The sequence below is a fragment of the Passer domesticus genome, chromosome 5, assembly GCF_036417665.1.
Source record: "Passer domesticus isolate bPasDom1 chromosome 5, bPasDom1.hap1, whole genome shotgun sequence".
Lineage (NCBI taxonomy): Eukaryota > Metazoa > Chordata > Aves > Passeriformes > Passeridae > Passer > Passer domesticus.
Window position 1 is genome coordinate 928,045 of NC_087478.1, and position 27,547 is coordinate 955,591.

Below are 27,547 nucleotides of genomic sequence, written 5' to 3' on the forward strand. Positions count from 1 at the left end.
AACCAGCATCACTTTTCCTGAGAGACCACAAAGTTCTGGGAACGTTCTCCACCACAGCTCTCACACCCACAGAAATCTCTGGGAACATCTTCATTTTTCCCACCTCAGCACCACGATGGGCTCTGAGGGAAAGTCACCCTCGTGAATTAAAGCAAATCATCAGGACAGGAACAATTCAGAGGCACCATCATTTATCACTCTGGCAGGAGAAGGGGCTGGAAAATTCAGTTTTTCTGCGAGGGCACCACCCTGATTAAGCAGCTCCAAATCACTGTAATAAAGTGAGATCATCCCTTTCTTGTGTCCCAGATAATTCTGTGCTGTTCCAGTGTCCTTTGGCAGTAAAACCAGACAGATTCTGGATATTACACTTAAGGAACAGCCCTGATTTATTTATTTACTGACCTGCTGGGAGGTGTAACTAATTTGGATTATTCTCCCTGTCACGGGGCAGCAAATTCCAACTGTTTAAGCCCAGGAGAGAAAATTAATGACACAATTAACCTCTGTGCAATTGGAGTGCATCAGACAAGAGTTTTCATCTCGGGTGTTGCACAGGGCCACGGGTCAGCCCTTGGAAAAGGCAGCACCCAGCCCATCCATCCATCCAACCTCCTGCTCCAAGCCTTTTCCAAAGGAGCTTCAACACAGGAGAATTGGCCAGAAAAACAGCTCTACTGTCTATTAATAAAAGGAAAAAAATTACACCAAATGTTATTTTTCTTGGAGGTTTACCTTCCTTTAAAATCATGTTATTATAATACAAAATTAGATCTGGGATTTTCCAAAGAATCCAAAGTAATTAGTTGTCCAATTCCCACTAGATTGCCAAGGGAGTTAGATCCTAAATGCCTTTGGCTCTTTTGGAAAACCTCATCCATCACAGAAATTCATGGGGTGGCTCACCAGAAACTGCAGAAAAGCAGAGTTAACACATTGAGAATTATTTTTATAGCACTTTCCAGAGCCCCTCAGTCAATGCTGCACTGGGAATAGTGGGCACCACCACCACATTTTCCACTGGAAAATAACATTTCACCCACAGGAGCCGTGGCAAGAAGTGATCAGGGACATTCCAGGGCTCTGGAACACTAAAAATAAAGGGCAAAGCTCCTCTCAATAAAAGCACTGGACTCACAGACTGGAGCACACTGGGATTTTTTCCTTCTCTCCTGGTGCTGCTCTTTAATATTTTGGGGTTTTTCCCCAAGCCAATGCAAAGCAGAGGGAGTGCAGCTTTTCTGACTGGAAAATATGGATTAACAATGCACCAGTGTTGTTTTTTATTCCAACTGCAGCTCCCAGCTTCACCCAGGGCACACCCACAGCCACAAATGAAGTAAATGAAGACCCCAAAGAGCTTTCCAAGGCATTAAATGACATTTTAGGTGTCAGGTCTGTTCTGATTCTCTTTTCTTTTTTGTACTATTGCATTTGTATTTTTATTTTCCCTAGTAAAGAACTGTTACTCCTATTCCCATATCTTTGCCTGAGAGCCCCTTAATTTCAAAATTATAATAATTGAGAGAGAAGGGGTTTATATTTTCCATTTCAAGGGAGGCTCCTGCCTTCCTCAGCAGACACCTGGCTTTCCAAACCAAGACACAGCATGAATTTTGTCATTTCCCTCAAATCACAGAGGCTTGGAGCTCTGCAGCCCCCCTCAGCCCTGGGAACACCAGTGAATCATCAGCCACTTGCTGCTGGCTTGTACAGACACATTCACATGAGTTATTTGGAAGCATCAACTACATCCTTTGGGAGCTGAGTGGCTAAAAGTTGGTACAGCAAATATGGCTGAAGCCAAAAAAATGAATTTAAAGTAACGAAGAAAGAGTTTCGAGGCTGATTATGTGTTTAAATATTTTCTCAGTGCCCTCAAGAATCACAGTCCCACTCAAGTCTTTATTTTCTATTCTTTATTATCAATGTTTTATCTACTGAAACCCAATGATCTATTGCTCAAAATCCACTGGGAGATGTATGCAAAATTCCTGAATAAAACCACCTCAAAAGGCAGCTGGGCAGCACAACCATTAAAAAAAGTACCAAATAAAATCTAAAACCCTGCAGATACAGCAAGGATGGAGCTTGGAGCACCCTGGTCTAGGGGAAGGTGTCCCTGCCCATGGCACAGGGTTGGGATGAGAAGATCTGGAAGGTCCTTTCCAAGCCAAACCACTCCATGATTCTGGAAGAATTTTGCTTGATGCAATTCTGTAGTAGAGATTTCCTATAAGGAAAGAAGCAGCAAGGGCTGGAAAACCTCGGGAAAAAACAAGATGCCACCCTGAGGTTTTGCAAACATCACACATGGTAAGCACAACAAGAACAGCACAGGAGCAGAAAAGGCTTTTAAGCAAAACAATTTCCAAACATTTTCCTTGGAGATGAGCTCCTCTCTCCCATCAGCAGGAATTTGCCTGCATGGATCCCTCAGCTCTGCTGTCACAGCAGGAATCCTGCAGGGAGGACACGAGGAGTTTTTGGCCTTTTTCCTCTCAGAGTGGTTTGATGGAGCTGGGAAGGGAACTGATACTTCAGGATTTATCTTTTATATTTTTCACATTCTGAGCTGCTTTGGGCTGTGGGTCTGGGCTCACATTATGGGATGGTGAGCTCTGTGCACAGAGCAGGGAGACAAACAATTCCTGCTGAGCTGGGCACCAAGGACAAATGATCCCAATGCCAGCCCAGGAGCACAAACCCCGTGGGCTGCAGAGAGAAAAACAAGGATGGGAGTGCAGGGGCTGCAGTGGGGTTGGACACTGAACTGCAATGTGCACATGGAGCAGAGCTGAGCCCAGGGAGAGACCCCGGCAGCGCTCGTGCATTTTGGGGCCATTTGGGTTCATCTTGGGTTCATTTTGGGACCATTTGGGTTCATTTTGGGACCATTTGGGTTCATCTTGGGTGCATTTTGGGGCCATTTGGGTTCATCTTGGGTTCATTTTGGGACCATTTGGGTTCATCTTGGGTTCATTTTGGGATCATTTTGGGACCATTTGGGTTCATTTTGGGACCATTTGGGTTCATCCTGGGTGCAGCCCTGGCTGGGCTCTGGTGCTGCCCCAGGTGCATCCATGGAGGAGATCCTTTCCATCAATCCCTGCTTGATTCTTTAGCTCTACCCAGCCTCTCCTCTAGCTCAGCCTTCTCAGGGCACCAGAAAAGTCACTGCCTTTAAAGACACTCACACAGGGACAGAGTATGAGCTCAGCACATCAAAAGAGAGGTTTATAGTCCCTATAAAACATGCCCACAAATGCTGATGAACTCCTTGTAGCACCTCCTAATTCCAGCTTACAACAGTGAACTACAACAGATACTGACAGAAAACAGAGAGGGAAAAAACCCACATCAGAGCTGACAAAACTGTTCAAAAAAGGTTAAAATAAAAGATACTGCACAAATCTGCAGCAGAATTTCCATTTCTTCCAGATCACCCCAATGTTTATCAGCTCCAAGAAGGTGAAGGCTAACAAGCCCTGTACAGGCTGGGAATTCTGCATCCTTCATTTCCAAAACTCACGTTCCTGTTGGAATCACAGAGTCACATCAGGTGTGATGGTCACTTCACACCCCTCCTAGTCCTTGTCAGAGAATCTTCCACCTTGAGAAAGAAATCTTCCAAGTGGCATCACTGGGGGAAAAAAAGCTGGAAAAAACTCTGAGTTCTCAAGTTGTATCAATTAAAAAGAATTTACTGATGGCCCAGGGTTCACAAGGCACAGGTTTTGTGCCAACTGCCAAACATCAAAGTTGGGAATGTGTCATTCCCTATCTTGCATTCCCAACCTTTTCCTCTCAGCCTAACACCCAGCAGAGCTGACTTTGACTTTCACAACTCCACCAAACAGCTTTTTGAAATTATTTCTCTCTCCAAGAATTTGGGCACCTTTTTCAGCACCTTCAGCAGAGTTGAAGTTGCTTTTAACTCACATGGATTGAGTTACATGAATGTTTAGGCATAAACTCCAAAACCCATTTAAAACTATAATAAAACTAAATGTGATGAACAATTAAAATGAAAATCCACCTAAAATGAAGTTCAGAGCAGCATGGTGCTCTACAGCATGAAACAAAGATGAAGAATTTTTTTCCTTGCTCATAAACCTGAAAATATTTCATTAAAGGAGTTACTGTTTTTTAAAATCTCCCCAAAGCCCTTTGACCTCCTCTGCAATGAGCTGCACAAGTGACTGTGCATTGTTCAAACAAATAATTTTTATTCTGGACCTGATTCCTTTGAACTTCAGCATAAATGTTGGTATTTATGAAATGCATTGGATCAACAGCTCCAGGATAAAAAGTGTCCAAACAAAAGTTGTTAATGAAGGAATATGGGAAAAAATTCTGCTAGCAGAATATAAAATCAAATATGGCACAGCTTGGTCAACAAGGGCCATCCCTGGGAAAGAAAAGAATCAAAAGTCTGCAGCCAGCTCAGCCCTGGAGCTCGCCCAGGTACCTGTAACCACATAACTCAGTTAGTTTTGAACACAGCTCAGCCAGGATCATCCAGTCAAAGAGAAAACATCAATCTGGGGCATTTCTACTTCATATTCTTTGTTTTTAAAAGGCCGGGATGTCTTTTCCTGTGCCTTTCCAGTGATTCCATGAAATCTCTCTGCACTTCCTGACACGTTTTTTCACCTTTACCAAGGTCATTTCCATCACCCCAAATTCCAAGTGCATCTTCTTAAGAGCTTGACAAAATTACCAATTTATTTGCTGTTTGAAATTGCAAAAATACTTGAATTTTTAGGTAAATTGGAGCAAATCTATAAAACATTTTAATGGAGATGGGAGGCAGGACATTACAAACCTTCTTGGCAAGGTGAAAATTTAAAGAAATACCTTCCTGCAAAATCAGCTGGTCCTTTCTTACATCCAGAAAGATGAAACTCTTCCTGGGCCATAAACTTCCCCAGAAATTCTCATGTTCTTAGCAGCACATATTTGCAGAAAACTCTGTAACACCCTGCTGGATTTACTCCTGCATGTGCTGAGCTCATGTCAAATAACAGGGGGGAGGGAAAAGTATCAAGTGACCTACTCTAATTATTTAAATTCCGTTTTTAAATATCAGCATCCTGAGGAGTGGAATTCTCCCTCCTCACTGTCTCCTGCTAGAGACTGAGTGAAGCTGTGTTTGTTTTTTAAAGCTGCAGACAAATCCCTTTTTTGACCAACGTTCTCTCAAGGAGATGAGCATTAATGAGCCAAACCAGTCAGGAGCCCAAGGGCAGCAGTTGCACTCACTTCAGAGCATTTAAAAAGAACCACAAAGATTGTCAGGCCCATTATTTGGAGGATGACCACAAAGCCATTAAATACCTGTGGAGCCACTTTGTGAAAAATAACTGCTCTGGGTTCAGAACATCACCTGGTGAACTTCCCAAAGGCAGCAGCAATTTCAGACACTGCCCTGGCATTCCAGCCAGGATTTATGGCACATTAACAGCTCTCATGCAAAGAGCTGATTTGACTTTCTGAGTACCAAATGTGTCACAAACAGCTTTTAAATGCAAAGGTTCAGACCTGTGCTGAGCCACCCAGCAAAAACCACTTGGGTTTTCCATGAGCAGCTCCACGGAGCTGACAGAAAAACCCTTCCCTTGCCAGGAAAAAACCTTTTCCCTTCCCTTTTCCACGGTGCCTTCCCTTCCTCGCCTGCTCCCGTGCCAGCCCTGCCACAGCTCAGGGACCTGAGCGAGCAGAAGAAGCAGCCAGCAGCAAACCTTGGCCAAATCAGCTCCCTGAAATGAGATTCCTGACAGGAGAATCCTGCCAGAGCAAGGAGAACGTCCTGGGCTGGGGAGAAGGAAGCAGCGGGGTGGCACCACAGCTGGCAGAGGCTGGGATGGAGCTGAAACCTCTGCACACCTTTCCCACTGAGTAACTGAGGCTGCTGTGATGCCTCAGGTTTGGCTTTTCTATTTTTCACATTCTGTGCTGCTTTAGTGTGTGGGTCTGGGCTCACATTATGGGATGGTGAGCTCTGTGCACAGAGCAGGGAGACAAAACAATTCCTGCTGAGCTGGGCACCAAGGACAAATTGTCACATTTTCTGAAAAATCCCTTCGCCAGGATTTCTTCTCCTGGGAAGCTGACAAGCCTCAGAAAAAAAGGAAAACAATATTATCTCATTTGCTTCTCCTGTGTTTTGCTGCTTTGGAGTGTGGTTGGGGATTGTTTATCCAACAAGTGAATTGTTTTAAGTTAATGACCAATCACGGTCAGGCTGTGTCTGGACTCTGGAAGGAGTCACAAGTTTTCATTATCATTCTTGCTAGCCTTTTGTCTGTATCCTTTCTCTATTCTTTAGTATAATTTTAATATAGTATTCTTTAATATAATATCAAAAAATAATAAATTAGTCTTCTACGAACATGGAGTCAGTTTCATCATTTCCTCCTTCATCCTGAGGACCCAGCAAACACCACAACAAATGATCCCAATGCCAGCCCAGGAGCACAAACCCCGTGGGCTGCAGAGAGAAAAACAAGGATGGGAGTGCAGGGGCTGCAGTGGGGTTGGACACTGAACTGCAATGTGCACATGGAGCAGAGCTGAGCCCAGGGAGAGACCCCGGCAGCGCTCGTGCATTTTGGGGCCATTTGGGGTCATCTTGGGTGCATTTTGGGACCATTTGGGTTCATCCTGGGTTCATTTTGGGACCATTTGGGTTCATCCTGGGTGCATTTTGGGACCATTTGGGTTCATCTTGGGTGCATTTTGGGACCATTTGGGTTCATTTTGGGTTCATTTTGGGACCATTTGGGTTCATCTTGGGTTCATTTTGGGACCATTTGGGTTCATCCTGGGTTCATTTTGGGACCATTTGGGTTCATCTTGGGTGCAGCCCTGGCTGGGCTCTGGTGCTGCCCAAGGTGCATCCATGGAGGAGATCCTTTCCATCAATCCCTGCTTTATTTTCTAATTCTGCCCAGCCTCTGTTCTAGGCCAGCCTTGATAAGCTGATCTGCACAGACATTCCCCTGCTCACCTGGGTGCCCAAGGGGACCAGGATTTTATGCCATTAGTTCCCTTAAAAACCAGACAGGGACTCAGGTTCCTGCAGCAGAGCCCTAAAATTCATCTCCAAGTGCTCTCCCAGGACTCCTGGCCAAGTGTGACCCAGCAAATGCAATTTAAATGCAGCTTTTCTGCAAGATCACTGCCCAGCACCAGGCCCAGGTGTGAGGCACAAAATGCTCCCATTTCCCTGCTCCCTCCCCCAAATGCCATTCCCATGAGGATGGTGGAGCATCCTGAAGAGAGGTTTCTCAAGGCTCAGTGTCTGCTATCCCCAGCTCTGCAGCAGCACAACAGGAGTGTGTGGGCAGAGAGGAGGCTTCAGTTCCTCCCTCCCCAGTTTCCTTATGGTTTCAGCAATGTTTGGGCTGCTAAGTGACACCAATTTTGGAAAACACTAGACAGAAAATAACCCCCCAAAAAAGGAACGTATTAGTTGTCAGTCTAATATGTTCTCCTCAGCAGACAGCCCACCCGAGAACCTGCTAAAGATTTATGTCCCAGAGGAAATACGTGTGATTTTCCCTCTCTTCTGTGGGAGGGAGAAAAATACAGACCCCAAAAAACTGAGAATCATCAACTACAAATGTATCACTAAGAAAGGGGAGAAGATCTCTTGCTTGGAGGCAAATGGCTCCAGCCTGATCCTGCATCCATGAGGCTGTTCAGGAGGATGTTCCACCCACTCCTGCACTGAAGACCTCAATTAGCTCCACACAAAATGCCAAAATTTAGGTTAAAATCTAAACAAATTTCCCCCCCCTTCTCCCATTGATGGAACAACATGATCAAGGGCTACACTTTGTGTGAGACAAGGAAATAACTTCAAATGGTGTTTTCCTGAACAAGGCTGCTCTAATATTTTGACAAACTGCTTTTGTTTGTTTGTTTTCTAGCACTCGCCGACCCACTGGAAAAGGTCACTCTGTCTTCTGTGTTACTCCTCCATTCTCAAAGAAGGTCAAAAATATTTCATATCTGCATATTTTGTACCTCAGCACTGCTCAGCACTGAGTGTCTCACACTACACCAGAGCCTGGTGCAGTTATTAGGGAGCTTTCAGAAATCCAGCTCCAAAAACGAGCTGCAGAAAACAACTCCTCCCCCACAAACCCCAATTTGCAGCCCACCACGAGCTCCTGTTATTTGGTGAAGATAACCCTGCTGTAGCATGAATTTTCCTGGGTTTCACACGCAGAGATGCACAATGCACACGTACAGAACATTTTCCCTGGGAATTCCACTCGTGTGAGATTGTTCTGCTGTGCTAAATTCCATTCACTGGGGCTTGAAGGAATTGCACTGCTTCCCTGAGCCACTTCCTCCAAGTTTTCAGCCTCCCCCAACAGCTTTAAACACTTTTAAAACTGAGTTTTCCGCTCCCTCTGCTGCAAATATAAGATCTCCCCTCCAAAAATTATCCTTACACAGAAAAGCAGGTTAGAGATAATTTAAGCTTTGGGATCAAAGGTTTTTTACACTCTAAGGTAAAAATATTTTAAGCCACTCCAGTGGAACTAAGGTACAAACACCAACAAGATTTTGAACAAAGAAATGCAGCATTTCCTCCCTTTCATGCCAGTCAATCAATGCTCATCTCTTACCTTAAACCAGCAAGTTATGGATCTTAAAGTGCTGCTTTTATGCATTGTAAAAGCTCTTTTGGAAGCTTTTCTGACTCCCCCTGACACCCAAGAACAATGAAACCTTTCCAAGGGGGCTGTTTTTGTTTTTCATGGCACACTTTTCCCAGAGATCTTGGTCAGACATTTTCTGCCCAGCACAGAAAGCTCTTTCAGTGCTCACACCTCCACAGGCTTTGAGTTCTAGCAATGCTGTTCAGGAACAGCCAAGAGAAACCACTCCAAATTTCACCACACACCAGGGCTGAGCCCATCCCAAACTCCCACAGAGGATGGGAATATCCAGCCCTGCTGCACTGAAGGAACAGTCAAAACCTTACTCCAAGGTTTTGTCTTTCTGGAGCAAAATCTGCAGAACTCCAAGCTCAAAGTTTTTCTGGGCCTCATGGATCACAGGAAGATGGCTACAGATTCCCCATCCCAAATCCATTCAACAGATCCATTAAATTTAATTCTTCTTGTTTACTCTTCCCTTATTTATTCCCACTTCAGCTGTGTGACATTTTCTGTTGTTCAGAAAACCCCTCCTGAACCTCTGGCTGGACGTTTCCAAGCAAATTTTTGCAAGAACAGTATCTCAAGCAGTGCCAAGAGAAATTCAGGCTGGAGAGCAGGAAAAAGCTTTTCCAGCAGGGGGATAAAGCTCTGGGATGGCTGCCCGGGGAGGGGGTGCAGTCACCATCCCTGGGGGTGTTTAACCAGCCTGGATGTGGCACTGGGGGCCAGGCTCTGCCTGAGCTGTTGGACCCCATGGGCTGGAAGGTCTCTCCCAACCTGGTAATTCTGTAAATTCTGTGAAAGGAGCTGCAAGTTTGTGGCATAGGGAAAAGTGATGGAGATTCCTTTGATAATAATTCCTCTAGAAAGACAATTATGTGGATAAGGAGTCAGTGAAAGGGATTGAAGGCTCACACCTTGTATTTATCATGTGCAAGTATTTAAAGTCATTGGGATATTTGGGTAAGGAAAAGAAAATCCTGCATCACTGCACAGTCAAACAATCCTGCAGAGCAGCAGCTACAAACCAGCCCAAAACTGAAAAAGTGAGTTAGGGCAGGAGGCAGAGAGCATTTTCCATCACCAGCCCAGAGCTGGAATGACCAACATAAATCCTTCCCCCTCCTGTAAATAATGCCAGGCTCACTTCTTTGACCTCCTCTATCACACAGCAGGTGAAGTTCCACATCTGTGCACTATGCATAAAGGTAATCTCCAAATAAATAAATAAAAACATACCAGACATGTGTTTAGTACAACACAAAACATACATCACAGCAAGAATGAGAGAACAGACATGTGACAGATGAGAGCTCTGCTGCCTGAGAGAGCCTCAGATCCCTGGGTGAGAGGCACAGCACCTGAACAAAGCCTAAGCAAGGCACAGCTTTAGTCTCTTGCAGTTAAGAGGAAGAATCAAATAAGAATTTGCTGCAAACACGCCGGCAGCAAGTGTCTGAGCTGCCTAAAGCCAGCCATAATGACAGCAGAAGACAAGCCATTAGAGCTGTGACACTTTATAAGACAGGCATGACATGGTAACACAGAACAAAAATGTCACTTTGAAAGCTGCTGATAAATCACTTGGTAGGCAAAAGGAATCAACCCTTCCAAACACCATAAGGAGGAATCCACGGGATTTTTTTTTTTTTTTTTGCTGATATTTAAGCTCTTTGGAGTTTTACAATCTGTTGTAAATGTGGCCACTTACCAAAAAACCCACCAAAGATAAATCCCAGCACTGCTGAGCGTTGAGCAGGTATTCTCTGGTTCTGAAGGGGTTTTGTATTTTGTTTGTGTTTTTTGGAGTTATTTGTATTATTTTTCATTTTTTATAGCTATGTTCCAAGCTGAAAACGTGCCCACCTGAGGGATTCTTACCTGCAGGACATCCTGGATCTTCACCCACACGTCCACCATGTCGTAGAGCTTGATGTCCCCATCGTGCTGGCTGCAGGGGGAGGCCACAGTCTGCTGCAGGTGGCCCAGCACCACGGCGTGCGCGGCGGCCACGGCGTTGAACTTGTCAAAGAGCAGCTCCAGCAGCTCCAGCAGCAGCCTGGCAACCAGAGAAACAGCCCTGCTCAGCTTCTGGAACGTTCCACAGGCTGGCGGCAGGGCAGGGGGACGGGGCACTGTGGTTTCATGTCCTGCTTTGGTGGCATGCTGAGGTCACCTCTCTGTGGGATCAGGGGATTTATTGTGTTTGTGGGGTGCCCTCGTGGCAGGGAGGAATGATGGATCTGACTCCATGGCTTAGAATGCTAATTTATTACTTTATGATACTATATTATGTTAAAGAATACTAAAGAACACAGAAAGGATACTTACAGAAGGCTAAAATATAATATTGAAAACTCGTGACTCTTTCCAGAGCCCTGACACAGTTTGGCCCTGATTGGTCATTAAGTCAAAACAATTCACATGAAACCAATGAAACAATCATTTATCCTATTGGATAAACAATCTCCAACCACATTCCAAAGCAGCAAAACACAGGAGAAGCAAATGAGATAATATTGTTTTCCTTTTTCCCTGAGGCTTCTCAGCTTCCCAGGAGAAAAATCCTGGGCAAAGGGATTTTTCCAGAAAATGTGAATGTGACAGGGACTCATTTCAGCTCAGGTTTGGTATCTGATAATTCCTGAGGATTTTTCTCCTCATCCCTTCCCTATATCAGCATTTCTCACTCTAAAAGTGTCCTGTTTAGGGCTACAGGGAAGACAAAACCCATTAATAAAGCCACAGTAATTAAACTGGACTAACATAATATTAGAGCCCATTGTGAGAGCCCAGGCAGGGAGGGAAACAACCTGCTCTTGCCCCAGAAAAAAAAGTATGAGTTTCAGGGCAATAAAAACTGACTTATCCACACAACCAGGATAAAAGGAATTATTTTTGAGTTATTAAATTAATATGGCAGGTTTCAAATGACAGAAAGCTAAATACCAACCCTCATCACTTGCCATGATTATACTCCTATATAGCTTACATTGTTTTACTCCTGTTTGCTAGAGCAATAACATTATCTAAATGCACTGCACTCTACCTGCTCCCATGGCTCCCCACTGCCCAATTATCACAATTAAAGCACCTTTGCAAAGTCCTGACCACTCTGTGACTGTGGCAGCACCATCACACTTGTTCCTGCAGGAGAACAGAAAAATCCCTCTGGAGTTCAGCGCCGTGTAATGAGCAGCTCGAGTCCCCACATAACCCCAGCAAAACGTGGAGATAACACTTCCCAAATCCATATGTTAGGCACTTGTAGCTCTGACAGACAGGCTCCATCACATTTCCTGCAGCAGCTTTGGAGCCACCACATGCTCCCAGTCTGCCCAGAGAAGCTGCGAGCCCCAGGGCAGGACGGGGCAGGAGCTGCTCCCACTCCTTCTCCAGCAGCTTCAGTGCTCACAGGAACAGGGAATGGGACTGGGGACACCCTCAGGATCATCCCTGGGCACTGTCCCAGCCTGCTCCAAGCTCCAATGTCCAATCTTTCCTTGGGCACTGCAGGGATCAGGGGCAGCCCCAGCTGCTCTGGCAATTCCAGCCCAGCCAGCAATTCCTCATGGCCAACATCCCATCCATGGCTGCCCTCTGGCACTGGCAGCCATTCCCTGGCTCCTGTCCCTTGTCCCCAGTCCCTCTGCAGCTCTCCTGGAGCCCCTGCAATGTTCTGGAAGCTCTCCCTGGAGCCTTCCCTTCTCCAGGGAACATTCCCAGCTCTCCCAGCCTGACATTGGATCCATCTCCTCTCCAGGACATTCATGGACCCAGGGCCTTCACTGGGAATCTCAGGAAACCATGAAGGGTCTCCCTTCCCTTTTCCTCTCTTTTTCATCCCCATTTTCCATAAAAATCCCTGGGGATGGATTCTGAGTGTCCCAAATCCCAGAATCCCAGAGCAGTTTGGGTGGGAAGGGACCTCAGAGCTCATTCCAGGGACACCTCCCCTGTCCCAGGCTGCTCCAACCCTTCCTTGGGCACTGCAGGGATCAGGGGCAGCCCCAGCTGCTCTGGCAATTCCAGCCCAGCCAGCAATTCCTCATGGCCAAGATCCCATCCATGGCTGCCCTCTGGCACTGGCAGCCATTCCCTGGCTCCTGTCCCTTGTCCCCAGTCCCTCTGCAGCTCTCCTGGAGCCCCTTTAGGGCCTGGAATGTGCTGGAAGCTCTCCCTGGATCCTTCTCCTCTCCAGGTGAGCACCCCCAGCTCTCCCAGCCTGGCTCCAGCCTTCTGAACTAATTCATGACCTTCTCAACTTGACTTTTCTCCATTTTTATTTTAATCATTGTAAATCTATACCACGTTTTGAGGCCAAGAATTACAGCAGGATTGTGGCCATTTCTCTCTGAAATGCTAAGAGCTTCTGTTGTAAGGGACAGAACACTCACTACAGAAGGCCTAAACCACAGAAAACATTTGGCTTACTTTCTAATCACATCTGCATATTGAAATCTTTACATCTTAGCTCTGATAAGAAGTGCTGGCTTTCCAATAAAAACTAGTTTTTCTCAAAATCTTCAGATTTTTTTTTAAAACCTGACATTTCCCTAATTATTTTTTGAAGGTCAGCTTTGGCCCTGAGCCACAATATCTGTAACAAAAAAATTTAAAAGCCATAGATGTAAAGAGCCACTGGAACCAAGATACCTATTCAAACAAAACCCAATAAATTGCGTATGGATCCCTTTTCTTCATATTTCAAAACAGCAGCAAATGCTAAAAGATGTGACATTATGGCACCAAATTAATTCTTTATCACTGAGAAAATGTTCTCAGTGCCAGCCCAGCTTCCTCCAACATCCCATGACAAACTCAGTTATCCCTACACCTCTTTGCTGCCCCAGGAAAGAAGAATTTTGCAGAACTGAACTGCCTGGAGAGTGTGGCATTCATATTCTTTGGACATGATTCCTTCACCCAGGGTTTTTCTCCTGGGAAGTTGAGAAGCCTCAGAGAAAAAGGAAAACAATTCTTATCTCATTTGCTTCTCCTGTGTTGTGCTCATGTGGAATTTAGTTGGAGATTGTTTACCCACAGGTGATTGTTTCATTGGATTCTGGTGAGTTGTTTTTACTCTTTGGCCAATCAGGGCCAAGCTGTGTCAGGAATCTGTAAAGAGTCACAAGTTTTGATTATTATCTTTTTAACATTCAGGAAGTATCCTTTCTGTATTCTTTAGTATAGTACAGTTTAGTATTCTTTAATATAATATAGTATAATAAAGTAATAAATTAGCCTTCTGAGAACATGGAGTGAGATTCATCACCCTGCCATGGGGTCCCCTGCATTTACAACAGGAGAGTTGGACAAATTCACTTTATTCTCACCAGGTGAGCCTGACCTCACATTATCCACTTGTTCATGGAGCCATGAGTAAGATAACACTGCACTGTCAGACCCTTTTTGTTTGGAATTCCAGTGTCTCCCTGCTCCCACTTTCCAGGCTGATGGACATGAAATCCCCAGATCCAGAATCCAGTGTCTGCAGCTGCCACCCCAGCACTGGATGTGGCACTTGGTGCCATGATCTAGTTGAGGTGCTAGAACATGGGTTGGATTCGATGATCTTAAAGATCTCTTCCAGCCTAGAAATTCTGTGAAATTCTGTGAAATTTTCCATTCTCATCACTGTGCTCCCACATCTCCCTGCTTTCAGCTTAGCCAGCATCTCTTATCTTATTCCCTTTTCCCCAAAAGTCCTATAAATCTGTCAGGTCATCTTTGAAAGAAGGTGACCCAAAAGAGACCCAGGCAACGAGACAAAACCCATCAAATTAATGTATTAATAGATATCTCAAATTGCATCAGATGGCCTGGCCTGGATGGGGCTGGAGCAGGGAGTGCCCTGAGCTGAACAAGGACACACAGTGACAGGAAAATTTGTCACAGCCGCCTCATAACCCCTGCACCCAGAGAGAGGGGAAACGTGCTGGGGACAGTGACACACAGCCAGGATGGACTCCCATGGTCCAGGCAATAATGGGAGAGAAGTGGTGCCACCTGAGAGAGGACAATAGTGACAGTTCAGGTGTTTCAGGCTGTGCTTGGCCTGGACATAATTCCTGTGTTTGTTTCAAAGCCTGGAGATGAAGGCAAAAGTCACAGTATAATATGGATGTAGTAATAATAGGGAAATAATAATAGTAACAATATAATAATAAAGTGTATAATAAGTAAATAATAATAACAATATAATATGGATGTAGTAGTAACAGGGAAATAATAATAGTAACAATATAATAATAAAGTATATAATAAGTAAATAATAATAACAATATAATATGGATGTAGTAGTAACAGGGAAATAATAATAGTAACAATATAATAATAAAGTGTATAATAAGTAAATAATAATAATATAATATGGATGTAATAATAGGGAAATAATAATAGTAACAATATAATAATAGAGTATATAATAAATAAATAATAATAATAATAACAATATAATATGTTATAATAATAGGGAGAAGCATATCCAAGCATGAGGATTCAGGAGCAAAAGTGTCAATCTCCCATCTCTCCATGGACTGGATTTGTAATGTTTCCTTACCAAAATGTCCCATAAATCTGTCCCTCAAGTAGGCATCCATCCACGTTGTTATTCTAAAGTGCAAACTCTTCCAAAATTGAGGAGAACCCCACAGAACCCCAGAAAAGGATTTCTAAATGTGATTGTGGGACTAATGAGCCACTAATTAAGGATGAGGCAGTGGCAATTCCTATAGTTAAGCCTTTCTCCATAAACTTCTTTCAAGCACAGAGATCTGAAAATGTTAAGAGAATTTCTCTAGACTTTAAAATTGTCCACTTAAAGCTGAGCTCAGCTAAAACGTGGTGAGATTCAGGCAGAGTTTTCAAAGTTATCTTCCCCCAGGGACAAGGAGCTACTTGGAACCTGCTCCTGCCCTTCCTGAAGTTCTGAGGATCCGAGAGAGCACCCAGAGAGTCACCACAAAAACCAGAAAAATCTGGAGTTTAAAAATCTGGGAGTCATTAACAATATTTTTATACACCAATGTAAAAGACGGCAGCACAGAGCTACGTGGAAAAGCTTATTAAGGAAGGAAGGAAAAGAGAATTAAATTTAAAAAGCAGCAAGAATGAGATCAGCAGTGGCTGTTTTCAGATCTGCAGCTTTTCTGGCCAGGTTCTACAAATCAGTTCTGTCTTGTACAACAAGAGGGGCTCTAAATCATTGCTGCATGGGGTCTCCAAAGGAATTACACCACGATTTCCCCAAGCAGAACATCAGCCTCATCCTTGGTCACAGGATGGTTTGGGTTGGAAGGGACTTCAAGGATCATCTGACAGCCTAATGAACAGTTGAGCAGTGCTGGGCACTGCACTGAGCTCAAATTTGGGGTTTACAGAGCTCTGTTGAAGCAGCAGGGCCTTGTTGTTCAGATTTATTTTTTCCCCTGACAGCAGGAAAGTCTCTGAGCTTTGATTTAGAAGTGAAGCTAATTTAAGGGGTGGGGACACCCTTCCATCCTGTAATTTATTCTTTTCTATATAAATGAATTCACCTGCTTGCTGTAAACTTCAGGTGTGATTTAGGTTTGGAACCAGTTCTAATTATGTCTGTACTCCACAAGAATTCAGGACACTTTCCATGAGCATCTGAAAGGCTCACACTCTGCAAGAGATGCCAAAACCCATTAAACCTCTGTGTGCCTCACTCAACCCTCTGGGCAGGTTAATGGCATTGATATACGACCTGATCCAATTTATCAATTCCAACAGACAACCAGGAGCCACACAACCTCTCCAGACTGGTTCATAAAACAAGTATGAGAGTAAGTTATACTCCTGGCATCAGAAACTAAAATTCTGCCTTCTGACCCATCTAAAAAAAGCTCATTTTCACTGAGTTACCAGTCTTCAAAACAGAATTGTTTCCACAGCAGTGCTAATGAGAGGAATTAAAAAAGGAGTTTTTATCAAGCTGATGTTTTCCTTGGGAGTGATTTTCCACTACAAATATTGCACATAATGAAGATACACACTTTACTTTTCTGCCATTAATTCCCTTTGGACAATGATCACCACAATGTGGAGATGAACATTTGAGCTGGAAGAGATTCCTGCTGGAATCCTTGTGTTCCAAAGGCCAGTTCCAGTGAATTCTGAGGAGCAGCACAAACACAGTGCCCAGTTGGCTTCCACACCTTGCCATTAATGTAAATGGGGCTGCAAAACAATTAGAGACTTGGCCATACAATTGTGCTAGAATTAGTTCCATACATGATTTCAGAGCTTTGCACCTGCAGCAGCTTAATTGGACTCTGCTACACTCGAAATCACCCAGCTGAATTTTCTCATTTTAACTCATATTATCAATTAGGATTTTTTTTTCTTTTTTTTTTTCTTTTTTTTTTTCTTGCAGCAATTAAAGGCTGGGAGTTGAAATCTCCTTACCTAGGCTGATTTTCCTGGGAGATGTTCTCCCCTCTCTGGTAGCCACTGTCAGCCACCTGAGTGGTGGAGCGCTTCACAATCTGCTTGAGCTCCTGTTCCAAGCGATCCTGGATGGCTTTCACTGTTTCTGGGATTTTCTTCAGCTTGGCCAGCCCCTTGATGAGGATTCCCATGAAGGCAGCACTGTTCTCCTCTGGATCCAGCTCTGGGTCCTCTTTGATTTCCAGAAGGCTGGAGTCTCGCACTGGAAGAGATTTTAATCCCAGATTTTAGCAGGAACCCAACATCAGCACCCTGAAGAAGCAGCTTGGGAGCTCCTCTGGCTTCAAATAACTCCCAGCATGTGGAGCAAGCAAGGATGAACAAGGAAACCAGAAACACTTGGATTTTGAGGGGAAGCAGAGGATGTTTCTGTTTGCTTGGGGGCTTCCCTGGACATAAACACAGCAGCTCACACATTGGATTGATTTAGGAACAGTTCATGATTTGGGAACAATTGATTTAGGAACAATTCATGATTTAGGAACAATTGATTTAGGAACAATTCATGATTTAGGAGCAATTCATGGTGAAAATTCCGTGTTAGGAAATAGAGGAACTCTGGCACAATCAAGATATTCATAAATGAGAAGGTTCAACATCCCTACAAATCCCCTGAATGTGTTTCAAGGTGCTAAAACCCCCTCAGTTTCCTCCCCAGCTGGTTTTCCTTGCTGTTTTCTTCCCAAGAGAGGAATTTTCATTACAAACACTATCAAGCTTAAGAGACTGCTGATGAATTCAGCAAAGTTTACACTGCCGAAGTGACTGATTGTTTGATTTTATCTTTTTCTGCTTTATTACGTCTGTCAAGGGGTTGATGAAGTTCCTCAAATCTTGCAGCAAGGCTTCCAGAAGGGTAAAGTGAGAAGAATTAGAGAGGATATTGCAGATATGGTCCTGAAGTAACAGGGATTGAACAGGGAGAAATCCTGTTGCTAAGAGACAGGGGATGGGAAAGCAAGAGAGACTCTGCTTGTTTTAAGGAGGTTCATTAAGCAACATTTCTTAATTTACAGATAACACCCGGCAACAACAAAAGCGTGCCTCTGTTAAAGACTGGGTGAAACATTTAATAAATATATTTAAACACTTATGTGAAGTAAGTGTCTTCAAGGCAGACTGAATTAAAAGCATCTTGGAAGATCTACAGCCACTCTGTGCCATCCACCACGCCAGATCCTTGGATCAAAATTAAAACCCAAAGGCTGTTTCATCTGAGTGGGGCTGAAAAGCTCTGAAAAGGCTGCTGGGTGACAGATGACTCCCATGGTTTCAACTCCTCACCAGATTTTTTTTACTTTAAAACTTTTCCAGGAAGCTGAAGAAATGTCAAAAGATCCAGCAGAAGGGTGGAAGGAACAGGGCAGGAATGAGGAATGGCTGCCTGAAGCTGGGCTCTGACCAGAGGGGCAGCACCAATGCTAAGGCAGAGCAAGATCAAGAAAACAATGGCCCAAGCATGGTGCCAATTTAGAAATAATCCCAATTTATAAATAATCAGGCTCAATCACTGCTTTTTTCCTGCAGTGTGATCCCAAACTCTGCACCTTTGGCTCAAACCATGCTTGTGGCTCACATGGTGGGAGTGAGGAGAGGGTGGATCCTGCTCTGGAACCAGCCTGGGAGAGCTGGGGGTGCTCACCTGGAGAGGAGAAGGCTCCAGGGAGAGCTTCCAGCACATTCCAGGGGCTCCAGGAGAGCTGCAGAGGGACTGGGGACAAGGGACAGGAGCCAGGGAATGGCTGCCAGTGCCAGAGGGCAGCCATGGATGGGATGTTGGCCATGAGGAATTGCTGGCTGGGCTGGAATTGCCAGAGCAGCTGGGGCTGCCCCTGCATCCCTGGAATGTCCAAGGCCAGGCTGGACACTGGGACAGGGGAGGTGTCCCTGCCATGGCAGGGGTGGAGTTGATGACCTTTAAAAAGACCCTTCCAACTCCAAACTATTCCACAATCCTCTGACAATGAACACCAGGAAGATCAAACTGTTTTTTTTCTCTCTCACACACACTTCTTTCAATTAAATGTGAACAAGTTACAGGACAAGCAACTAGAAACACCCAGAATGCAGTAATTAAACAAAAAAAAAAAACAACAAACCAAACATCAAAAAAAGAAAAGATAAAATAAAGACATTTCAAACACCAATTGGAATTTAACAACTGGATGCAGAACTGTTCCTGCTGAAAGCTCTGCTCCATCACAGACCTTTCACTCCACAGAGCTGCAAAGGACTTTGTGGCTGCAGGCCTGGTCTCTGCCCACTCTGTTATTGTTATTTGTTATTCTCCAAAACCCACAGCAAAACTCAGGCACACAAAATGAGCTCTTTGGAAACAGAGCTGTAAAAAAACACTGGAAATGGTACAGGAAGAAAACCTAAATATCTTGTTTGTCTGAGTTCAATGCAGATATTTCCCAGCCTCTCAGAGGACAGGTCCTGTCATGAGGCTGCACCCTCTTTGTAAGCAGCTTGTAAATTATTCTTAATATCACACAATGAACACCCAAGAGGGAGGAAATGGAGCTGCAGCCAAATGTGAGGACAGCATTTAGGAGGAGTAAAAGCAGCAATCTTGCTGAGAACTCTGCCAGCACACTGAGACAAACTCTTCCATTTTCCAAAGAGCAAACCAATTTCCAGCATCCTCAAATAGTCAGGACATTGATTTACATCTCTCACAAACAAGAGCAAAGTGAGCAATTCGATATCTGGGAGCTGCACAGGGCTCTGGAGGCTCTGTCAGACCTGGGAGTTTGATACCACAGTGGGAAGCTGTTTTCAGTGTGTTCCCTGCACATTGTCCCTATTAAACAGCAGCCCTGGGTGGCTTTGGGGGCCCATTCATCTGACAAGATCCCAACCCTGGAGCAAATTAATCTGTGAGATCCAACAAGAACCCAACCCTGGGGCCCATTCATCTGTGAGATCTGACAAGATCCCAACCCTGGGGCCAGTTCATCTCTGAGATCTGACAAGATCCCAACCCTGGGTAACTGTCCTGTCCTTTTCTCATGTCTTTCACACTTCAAACATCCTCTCCTGCCATTTAATGTCATCAAGGGGCTGTTTGACCACAAAGCTTTGGCCCAGGAACAAACTCCTCCTGTCCCCTTCCTCTTCCAAAAGGCACCAAAGCACCTTTATTAAGGATTTCAGCTGGAAAATTGCAGCTCCACGTGCTGCTAGAGGAGTCCATGGGTGAGAAAAGCTGTCCTAGAGATCAGCTCTCAGAAGGAAGAGCTGTGTCTGTATTTACTCCTGAACTGGGAACATGAATAACTCTGTTATTCTTTGGGATAGAGAAATTCTTCCTAGTTTTGATTCTTGGAAGGAAGTGGGTTAAACCCCTAAAAGCTGGGCCACGTGTAACCTCCAGAGTTACAGAGGGGGGAGTTTCCTGGTCCCTGCTCTGATGATGCCCTGCAAAAACCTCTGCTCCACCTGGAATTCATTTGCTCAGCACTGCCTTTTCCCAAGGAACCAAAGCTTTTTAACAGCTCCGTTCTGATCCCTAAAAAGCCAACTTTGGGAACTCATTTAAGCAAAGCAGCTGAAAAAAAAGGCTCTTGGGTCTTGTTTTTCATTCCAGTGAACAGCCAAAATTTGCTGCTCCTCATTATGAAGGTTTCATTATCCACAGGCTTTTATGGGAGTCTTGTAAAATGTAATATACTATTTTCCATTATTTATGTCCTTCTGGTGATATCCTTTGTACCTTCAGTGCTTCCAGAGAAAAGCACACGAGCTCCTGGTGGCCCAAAGGCATGATTTCAGATTTGAAGGAATATCTCCTGCTAATTCCTGGTGCTGAATCCTTGTTCTGACACATTCATGGAGCTACAAATGGGCAGTTCCTGCAGAAATGGGTCCTTGGAAGATTTGGGGGATTTTCTGCTCTGCATCACCACCAAACCCAGAAAAAAAACCACTTGAAAATCCTCCTAATCTATACAAGCATCAAAATGAAGTCTCCAAATAAAAAAAGTAAGTGAACTGTAGCCAGTTATTTGATGTTGGGACCACACACAGGAACAACTCATGAAATCACACAGAAACAGAAATTATGTGTTACTTTCCTGGCTTTCACCATACAGATCTAAAAATCTCCTTTCCTTCCCCAAACACATCCCCAGATCATTCAATTCTAACAAAAAATGATAAAGGCAATTTACCCAGGCCATGAGAAGAGGAATCTTTTGAAGATTTATTGAGCCTGTGGGGAGTAGAGGCACCTGTGACAACAAAGTGGCACAATGGCATTTTTTAGTTTCACCTTGAAAATTGGATTTTCCAAGCTCTGGCTGCTGCAGGGATTCTGCAGGAGCAGCTTTGGGGTCTCCACATGTGGAGAAACCTCTGGTTCTTGAAAAGGAGAGCCAGGAGCAGTTCCTAGACCTGACCTTGGAACCACCACACTGCCTGGCCCTATAAACTCTTTTTGCTCCAAAAAACCATTGAAATAAATTAGCAATTCAGCTTAAAATCTACATATGCCACCCACAGCAGTATTTATTGGAATCACCAGCTCATCTTCTGCTGGATTTCCAAGAAGTATTGTCCCAAATTTCCCAGGAAAGGGCACTCTTGTGTTTGTGAGCAGGTTTCAGAGTTCCAGGAAGAGCCTGGCAAAGCAGGAACCTTCCTAAATACCCTTCAGAGCACAGAAAGTTCAAGCAGAGAAATATAAATTCATTTCTCTGAACTGGCATGAAGGGAAAGTGTTACTGGTGAACTGCCACATCTCCAATCCTCAGGTGAGCATTTCCAAAGGGTTTGTTTATTTTACGTGCGGCAGGAACAGCTTTAATTTCCTTATAAAGATTCTACAGCACAAGGTAACATCTCCTCTGGGAAGGGAGAGCAGGAAGGACTCCAAATTTTGGCATCTTTGCTGGGATGGGATGAATGAGTCAGTGCTTTAGAATGACACCCATTAATATGCACAGACACTTTGTTTCATCAATAAAAAGCCAAAGAACTTAAGTGACTACAGGCAGAAACAGCTTTTGTTATGCATAGGCATAAGTTTGAAATTCTCTGCTAGTTGCGCAGTCCTGGAAAAGGCTACTTTTAAATAAAATTACAGGGAAAAAAAATCTACATAAGTACATTGTGCACTTGAGGCAGAACCATATGCATATTTTATGCAGATCAAATGTTTTCTGTTAGAATCCACATCTTTGCCAGGCTGAGGGACACTTGCCCAGCACTTCACTGAGTGATGCAGAGCACAAGGAGGAGCCAAGGAAGAGATTTTCTGGTGCACTGGGTGAGAAGAGCAAGAAGAGATTGCTGTAAAAAAGATCAGGAGGGGCATCTCCTGCTCTGTTCCCCAGCCATGAGGTGGGAGATCCACATCAGCTCCATAACTTCAGGCCTTTTTGGTTTTATTACTACACAGAAGAGCACTATTTTAGGGGGAGAAAGTAGCAGACACTATAAATATCACTGAAAATGAATATTTTAACATTGAGAGGGGTTGGAAACTAGATGGTCTTGTAGTTCCCTTCCAACCCAAACTATTCTATTTCCAGTGCTGAGGCTGGGATTCAGGTTTTTGTGGTTTATTTCCTCAGTTCCTCAAAATCCTGTGATCTTTTGCAAGAAAACTGATCTGAACTTCTCACTGATCACGGGCAGAACAGGAATTCTTGAGTTTTTCCCTCACAATTTTCATATGGTTCCACTCTTCCAGATTTTGAGCGACCAGGCTGCAGTTTCCAGCTCTGGAAGTTTGTGACTCCTCACAAACCTCCAGGACACAAAAAACCAGTCCCAGGCTCCAAGAGCAGAGCTGAAGAACAAAACCCCTCCAGGAGCAGAAGATAAAAGTTATCAGGCAGAACAATCTGGGAGGCAAGTGTGACAAAACTAGAAACAAAAGGACAAAAGAATTAATAAGGCTGGAAAGAGAAGGAAATATTCTCTGCATTGGAGGAATACTGAAACAGGTTTGAAAGGGGGAAGAGACTGGAGGTCACTTCTGTATTATTCATCAAGGACAACCCCACTTATTAATCTCCTGAAACAATACAAAGATTAATTTCCCCTCTCTGCAGCCCTTCCAAAGCCTCAGACAAAAGAGTTTTCCTTGGTGTTTGTTGCAGTAACAGGAATAAAAGATCAGCCCCAGATTATTCCTGTGTACAGCCAGACCTTTAGTCAAAGTTACAAAGCTCCCACAAGGAACAGATTTGACCTTTTGGCTCCCAGACAATAAAAAACTTCAGAAATATCTACACAAACCTGGCAGCCTGCAGTAAATAATGCTGAGGAAACCACACAGAATGAACCCACTGCAAATCTCTGCTGCTCAAGGTATCAAGAACACCATCAAGGTGAGAACAGGCACAGGGAACTGAGTGTATTTAAGAAGCTGGTGAGGGTTAGGAGAGGGAAAAGCTGATTTTCCATGAGGAAAAAAAGCCAAATTCTACCCCTGGACACAACACCCACTCGTTTTGTGACACTGCACAAAATCACCTCCCAGGATTTTGTCTCCCCTGAGCCATGAGGGGATGATTTGCCTCCTCTTACTCCAGCAAAATCAGCTGAAGATCTACAAATGAATATATAAATATCTGGCTTAAATACTCACTGCTGGAGCTCCCAGGAGTAGTGAACTGGGAAGTCTCAAGGAATTTCCGAGGTGTAGATAAATTAGTGACATCCATCAGAGGCACAGGAGAGGAGTCCTTCACAAGGGACCTGTGGGAGGGGAAAGAATTAAAGCAAACAGTTGATTATTATTTACAGTGTTTGTTCACAACAAGTAATCCACTTATTCTTTACATTTTAAGCCTATGAAGCAGATTAAGCCTAATAGATGTTCCCATTTTCATGCCTTCTGTCAACTTCTAATCCTCCAAACTTCTTTATTCCCTGCAGAAACCTCCACCCTTTTCTCCTGCCCTTCACATTCCTTTGAGCCAACCCATGTACATCCCTTCCCAAATGAACCTCCTTACTCAAAAATGAAAATATTTTCAAAATTCACATTATATTAGCTGGCAAAAACGTGTCACACTGCCCCAGCTGCTGGACATGGCAGGGGGACACAAGCAACAAATCATTTTAGGGGAAAGAAATGTGGAAGGCTCCTCCAGTGGAGCTCAGGATGTTTGATTAGAGGTCAAAAAGCTCATGGAAATGTGAAAAAACAAGGGTTAGGCTTGGTATCCTGCAGAAGAACCACCCAAAGCAACAAGAGAGCCTTGCTGCAAGAGCTCCTTTTATCAAATATCCACAATGTGCATCAGGGAAAGTGAAAAAAGAGAATCCAAAGTTAGAGGAAGGTCCCTGCAGCAGCCACAAAAGTGCAATTAATTAACAGTCCCCCAGTCTGGGTACACCAAAGCTTTGTGGCTGTCTTTAATTAAGATGAGTAAGGAAGAGACTGATGACTTGCTAGCAACCCCCCTTCCTAGAAATTTCAATTTCAACCAATCCTTTCTTCCATAAATTCATTTAATGCAACTGGATATCTTGCCTGGCATTTTTGGCAAGCAGATTTTTATTCATTCTCACAATAAATGTTCATTTATCTGTTCTCTGCATCTCCGTTAAGTGCTGGCTCCCCTTTTGCTCCCCACCTCTCCTACTCTGCGAAAATTACCTCCCAAAACTGCCTCTCTCTTTTCCAGCCACTTTCTTCCTTGTCTGAAACAACTCAGAATTTGCAAAATCAGGAAAAAATATCCTATATTAACTGAATTTCCACTGACCACAGGCACCAAGCAGGTAAGAAATTTCAACACCTTTAAAAAACCTTGGGAACACACCAAAACCAACACATTTCAGCTCAGACACTCAAGTATTGTGGCCTCCATCTCATCACTTTATGGTTGGGCAGGAGGCTTTTAAAATTTGGATATTTCCTAGAAAATGAGCAGCTTTTCCCTGACCTCAGCCTCATGACCATGACATTTGTAGGAGAGGGATAAGATCAGGGAAAGGAGAGAATGCACAAAGGAGCTGTGGGAAGCAGCAAAACCCAAAGAGAAAAGAAAGAGAGCCGAGAAAAGCAAAGAATGGGCTCGGAGGTGCAGAAAATCTGAATTTTCTGCTCTCCAGAGCCACAGTGCTGAGGGATTGCCATGTGTCTTGGCTTGGAAATGGGGGTGTGTTTTCTTTTCCCATCTGTCAGAGCTGGGGCAGTTCTCTCTGTCCATGGGGCAGTTTTCTTTACCTCTCCCACAGCCAATCCTCCCTCCAGGAGATCTCTGCTCTCCATGGCCACTGAGTGTCCCTGCAGGGCTGATCCAATTCCAGCATCCCATGGGGAGATGCTCCGCCCAGGGCAGGAGCCAAGCATTCCTACCTGGATCCAATCTGAGCCTGGAACAGCACAGCAGCCTTTGCCCCCTGCATTCCCAGAGGAGCAGCTTTCTCCTGCCCTGCATTGCCAGAGGAAGAGCAGGCCCATCTCCAGCAGCCCTGGAGCTGCAGAGGAAAACTGCAGCCTTGTGCAGGATCCCTGCTGCAGCAGAAGCACAGCTGGCACTGCAGGAGGGCTGAGCCCCCATGGGATGGGACTGTGCCACCCCCTGACCCACAGGGCTCAGCTCCTGCTCTCACTCTGCCTGTAGTTTCATTTCTTTTTGTACTATTGCATTTGTATTTTTAATTTTCCTAGTAAAGAACTGTTATTCTCATTCCCATATCTTTGCCTGAGTGTAGCCATGATATTTTATGAAAAATCCTCTGCTGGGATTTTTCCCGTCCTGAGGAGCCGAGAGCCTCAGGAAAGAAATGCAAACAGTAACTCTCTGCTGCTGTGGAATGCCACAGGTGCATCTTCCATTGGTCCACGTGGATTGTTTTCAATGAGTGACCAATCACAGCCACCTGTGCCGAGGCTGTGAGCAGTCACAGGATTTTGTTATGCATCCTATTCTATTCTATTCTATTCTATTCTATTCTATTCTATTCTATTCTATTCTATTCTATTCTATTCTATTCTAATTTCATTCTATTCTATTCTATTCTATTCTATTCTATTCTATTCTATTCTATTCTATTCTAATTCTTTTCTATTCTATTCTATTCTAATTTCATTCTATTCTATTCTATTCCATTCCATTCCATTCCATTCTATTTTATTCTTGGTCTTTGTAGCCTTCTGATCTTCCTCTCTCTCTGTTCTTTTAGCCTAGTTTTAATGTAGTATTTTAATATAATATATAAATTAATAAATCAGCCTTCTGAGGAAAATGGAGTCAGGCCTCGTGTCCTCACACACGGGAGGATCGCCGCAAGACCTGAGAGCCCCTTAATTCCAAAATTACAATAATTCAGAGGGAGGGGGTTTGCATTTTCCATTTCTGGGGAGGCTCCTGCCTCCCTCGGCAGACACCTGGCTTTCCAAACCAAGACAGCAGGGCAGTTTGGGGGCAGTTTGGGGCTGGGGCCGGGGCGGGTGTCCCACCCGAGGCGGGCTCGGTCCCTGCCGCGCTGCCCCACGCGGTTGGTGGATCTGATGTAGAGGTGCCGGTGCAGCTCGTCGATCAGCACCAGGTGCAGGTTCATCTTCTTGCTGTGCAGCTCCAGCCTCAGGTCGCTCAGCCCCTCCACCTGCAGGAGGGGACCCTCCAGGGAATCCACTGCTGACACCTGGGGGGAAAACGGGACAGGTTTTACACATCCATTCGTTCGGCTCTCGCCGTCACTTCATTCAGTTTTGCAATTTTCTGTGGCAGTCACTTTTTCTAGAAAAATTCCTTCACCCTGGATTCTTTTCCTGGGATGCTGAGAAGCCTCAGAGAAAAAGGAAAACAATATTATCTGATTTGCTTCTCCTGTGTTTTGCTACTTTGGAATGAGTTTTTGAGATTGTTTCATTGGTTTCATGTGAATTGTTTTGACTCACTGGCCAATCAGTGCCAAGCTCTGTCAGGACTCTGGAGAGAGTCACAAGTTTTTCATTATTATCTTTTAGCCTTCTGTCTATATCCTTTCTGTATACTTTAGTATTCTTTAATATAATATAGATCATAAAATAATAAATTAGCCTTCCAAAAACACAGAGTTAGTTTCATCATTTCTCCCTCCCTCCCGCAAATACAATAATTTTCCTCTTGGATTAGGGAAGTGTCTGAATCCCAGGATGATTCTAGCCTTAAAACCCTTCTAAAGCAGAAAATCTTGAAGTAATATTTCTTTATTTCTATTCCCAAATAAATTATATAAGAGTCCAGCATCCAAATGATTCAGATTTAATGTGAAGCCTTGAAATATTAAGCGTATGTATAAAACAAGTTAGTGAAAACACAGTTCTTAAATAAAAATCAAAGGATGGTTTATTCCCAAATAAGAGGATTATTAAGTAGAAAAGCGTTAGAAGAAGATAGTGACAATAGTGTTTGATGGTTGCTATTCTTTCCATTACAGAA

The 27,547-nt window shown here is 44.1% G+C and overlaps 1 protein-coding gene across 2 annotated transcripts in view; it reads right to left on the reverse strand.

The window, feature by feature from the left end:
* The window catches only part of EXOC4 (exocyst complex component 4), a 326,179-nt gene that overhangs the window by 258,999 nt on the left and 39,633 nt on the right, over positions 1-27,547 (reverse strand). For both annotated transcript variants that reach the window (XM_064421658.1, XM_064421659.1), the window contains exons 4-7: positions 26,584-26,768; positions 23,755-23,864; positions 17,112-17,355; positions 10,563-10,740 (exon numbers count right to left, since the gene is read on the reverse strand). In XM_064421658.1, coding sequence (XP_064277728.1) covers positions 10,563-10,740; positions 17,112-17,355; positions 23,755-23,864; positions 26,584-26,768 — 717 coding nt within the window. The remainder of the gene's footprint in view (positions 1-10,562; positions 10,741-17,111; positions 17,356-23,754; positions 23,865-26,583; positions 26,769-27,547) is intronic.